This window comes from Juglans regia, chromosome 8 (genome assembly GCF_001411555.2).
Source record: "Juglans regia cultivar Chandler chromosome 8, Walnut 2.0, whole genome shotgun sequence".
In the NCBI taxonomy this organism is placed as follows: domain Eukaryota; kingdom Viridiplantae; phylum Streptophyta; class Magnoliopsida; order Fagales; family Juglandaceae; genus Juglans; species Juglans regia.
In genome coordinates this window covers 26,341,286-26,345,527 of record NC_049908.1, presented here as the reverse complement: position 1 = coordinate 26,345,527, position 4,242 = coordinate 26,341,286, and the positions used below count along the sequence as shown (strand labels likewise).

Here is a 4,242-nt window from a genome sequence, read left to right as displayed (position 1 = left end):
AGTAATTCTACATACAATCTTAAAGTGCGTAATCGTTTTTTAAAAAATGAAGTCTACTATTAAAAAATTAATTTTTTTTTCACATGAGTCTCATGCTTTATTCATTTTTTTTTCAAAACGATTACGCGACGATTATACAATTCATAGTTACAAATATATTTTCTCTATATTTATATATAGTTGCATTTGAACTAGTCCAAAAAACCTTAATATAATAAAAATGTGGTTCCTGATGAGTTGGAGTAGGTGGAACAACAAAACACAGAAGCAGACAACCAAAGCGAGCGCGCGTATGCTGAAAAGACCACGGATGAATTAAAAAAATATAGTTCGAACACGTATTGGCTTGTCTTCTAGGTATAGGATGCCACATTTGGTTGAAACTTTCATTCAAGATCATGATTCAAGCTTGTATTTGATTAATTAAGTGCTTGGGAGCAACGTCGTAAGTACTCTTCCTTATTATAAGTTATAACCATAAGTGGCTGCATTAATAGACTGAGCAATTGTAATCTATATATTTATGTTTATAATTGAAGAGGTAAATTAAATTAATTGACCAACTATCTTAAACCATATTAATGTTGAATTAGCATTCCAGATCTTGAATGCATATATATATATAAACGAATTTCTTTCTTTCTATATGCGTTTCAACAATGGCGCTCTCCAACATAGTTTCATGCATTCTTCAACCTCGAAACATCCATCGACGCCTTTTGAATCATTTCTTCATCTTCTTTTTTTTTCTGCTTCCCCATGCTAAGTCATTTTCCTTCAACTTCCCTAGTTTCCAGGTGAATATGATCGAAAACATAAAATTTGAGGGTCATGCAGAACCGTCTAGTGATGGAGTTCTTGAGCTCACATTGAATCAACGCAATGGCCCCATAAATGGAAGTGTAGGTCATGCCTCATATAAAGAAGCTGTCCGCCTCCGGGATTCAAGAACTGGGAAGGTTGCCGATTTCACTACTCATTTCTCCTTTATCATCGATTCTTTGAATGCCTCAGATTATGGTGAAGGGATTGCCTTCTTCATCGCACCATTTGAATATGTAATGCCAAAAATTTCCGGAGAAGGGTCTCTTGGACTGTTTAGTGCTGGATCCAATTTCAGTACTAACACCTCATTGAATAAAATTGTGGCAGTTGAGTTTGACAGTTTCGAAGACAGCTGGGATCCAGATGATAAGCATGTAGGAATCAATGTCAATTCCATTGTCTCTGTGGCGAATGTCACATGGAAAAGCAGCATCAGGAATGGATCAAAGGCAAACACATGGGTAAGTTATAACTCAACTACCCAAAATCTTAGTGTTTTCCTAACGTATGCTGAGAATCCTGTCTTTGGCGGCAACTCCAGCCTTTCCCATAAAGTTGATTTGAGCGAGTTGCCTGATTTGGTTAGAGTTGGTTTCTCCGCTGCTACAGGTAATTACACAGAAATACATAGAATAAGTTCTTGGTCATTCAATTCAAGTTTGGAGGTCGAAAATGAAGTTAACAAAAAAAACAAAGTGGGGTTGGGGGTTGGTTTAGGTGTGGGTTTTGGTGTATTGAGTTGTGGATTAGGTCTACTTTGGTTCGTCTATTGGAGAAAAAGGGGTGACGGAGAAAATGAAGGTTTGGACGATGATGTCTTTATGGATGATGAATTTGAAAAGGGAACTGGGCCAAGGAGGTTCACTTATCGTGAACTCGCTCATGCAACAAACAACTTTGCCGAAGGAGGGAAGCTTGGGGAGGGAGGATTCGGAGGCGTTTATAAGGGTTTCTTAAGTGAATCCAGTACAGAAATTGCTGTTAAGAGGGTCTCGAAAGGATCAAAGCAAGGGAGAAAGGAGTATATGTCAGAAGTGAAAATCATAAGTCGTTTAAGACACAGAAATTTGGTTCAACTTATTGGTTGGTGCCATGCACAGGGTGAGTTCCTCCTCGTGTACGAGTACATGCCTAATGGAAGCCTTGATACTCATCTTTTTGGAGGAAAGATTATGCTAACATGGCCAGTAAGGGATAAGATAGCCCTTGGATTGGCTTCATCTTTGTTGTACCTTCATGAAGAATGGGAACAATGTGTAGTTCACAGAGATATCAAGTCAAGCAACATCATGTTGGATGCAAATTTCAATGCCAAGCTTGGTGATTTTGGTCTTGCGAGGCTTGTAGACCATGAGTTGGGGTCACAAACAACTATTTTGGCAGGCACTCTGGGCTACCTAGCCCCAGAGTGTGTCACCACAGGCAGGGCAAGTAAGGAATCTGATGTCTATAGTTTTGGGGTGGTTTGCCTTGAGATTGCATGTGGAAGAAAGCCAGTGGACCCAAGGGAAGAACAGAGCAAGGTAAGGCTAGTAGAGTGGGTATGGAATCTCTATGGAAAAGGCCAAATCCTTGAAGCTGTTGACAAGGGATTAAGCATGGAATTTGATGAGCAGCAAATGGAACGCTTGATGGTAGTTGGGCTATGGTGTTGCCATCCCGATCCCATTATCCGACCTTCAATAAAGCGAGTGATAAATGTTCTTAATTCCGAAGCTCCATTGCCTGAACTTCCCTCAAAGTTTCCGGTGCCAATGTACTCTCTACCTTCGGTGAATATGTCATGTATATTCTCCGATACATCATTGGGTCACACAGGGTCAACGAAAGACCGGACACAGTGTTCATGTAGCAGTTGCTCTACTTATTTGTCAAATACGTCTGCGGGTTCTGCAATAGCTCTTCTAGATTCGGGTGTCAATCATGCTTATAATCATGTTTAATAGATTTACTTCAATTAGGCCGCATTGATTTGTGTATTTTCTTTTTCATATTCTCCGATATTAATTATCTTCATAGCAATTAGGATTTTGGCGAATCGGGTAATGTTGCTTAAAACTTGTATTAGTATTAGATTCTTCGTTCTTTTGGCGCTAGTAAAGTTTGATATATATGGTAGTACTAACGCTCCAAAGGCATTTTAATTTGTCTCCACATCGTCCTATACACAAAACAAACGTCCTAATTAGCCGACAACTCGATTTATAAGAAGCGTAGAGAAACATGAAAACTCAAGGGGAAATACTGATCATGGTTGAATTGGTTGATCTTGGCTATATTTTGTATTTAGTATAAGAGAATTGCTACCTACACAAACAGATTATACAAAAATAAACCTACAAACTAATGTATATAGTTTTATAGCATCCATTATATCTACTTTACAATAAAAGTAACTTTACAATTTGACTTATCAAATCAAGCCACATCAATTTATGGATTTATTTTTATATAATCTTTGTGTCTAAAGTATTTTCTTAGTATAAAATTAAGGATATATGGTACTGCATGCACGAGATTTCACGTAATTTGAGAGAGAAACGTTCTTGCACTCTAATTATTTTGAGGGGCTCTAATTTTAATTTTAGAATAAAAGCTCAAAGTAATTTATATAGACGCAAACAAAAACGAGAGGAAAAAATCAAGGGTTGGGATCAATATATATAATATATGTTAGTAATAGATCAAATTAATTAGAAGGAATATTCGACTTCTATGAAGAAGATGGCTCTACAAGATCAAGGACCACCTTCTTTCGAAAATATATATATATATATATATATATATATATATATATATATATTTATATATATATCAAGGACCACCTCACTGGTGATCATTAATTGCTTGACGTTTTCTTTACTTACCGAGTTTGAATATTAATTAATTAATCTGTCATATTCCAAGAAAATCACCTGCTTTTTTTCTTTTTTTTTAAGCATTGGCAAAAAGTTTTTTTCTTTTCATTCACATATTCATAATGAAAGGGAATATTTAATCAAGCATATCAAGATTTTCTACAATTATTTTATCCAAACATTTTTTATATTTAACGTTGTAGTTCACATTGCCAGAGCAGCATTTAATACAATAGGATCATAATGCTGAATCTATCTTTATAACGTACTTGCAGGTTGTCACTCTTTAAAAATTTCAATGTATAAATTGACTCAATATATAATAGCTACAACCCTCTAACTTGAAAGAATTAATTCCCTCAAGTAAACTCACTATGCGGATTATTACCTTCTTTCCAATGATATAAAGGATATATCGTGCATTTCTACTGTTGACGACTTATTTTGCACACCGACTCACGAGCTCAACGATCCTACACAAGCAATGTAAAGGCTCAGTAGTGATTAAGCACCTCCAATGCCTAGGTTAGTTATTATGGTGATAGAGAGGATTTCCAAT

The 4,242-nt window shown here is 36.3% G+C and overlaps 1 protein-coding gene across 1 annotated transcript; it reads left to right on the top strand.

The window, feature by feature from the left end:
• The first annotated feature begins 659 nt into the window (after positions 1–659).
• Positions 660–2,768, top strand: LOC109003643 (L-type lectin-domain containing receptor kinase IX.1-like). Its single transcript, XM_018981877.2, has one exon. The coding sequence runs from the start codon at positions 660–662 to the stop codon at positions 2,766–2,768; it is 2,109 nt and encodes a 702-aa protein (XP_018837422.1).
• The last annotated feature ends 1,474 nt before the right edge of the window (positions 2,769–4,242 follow it).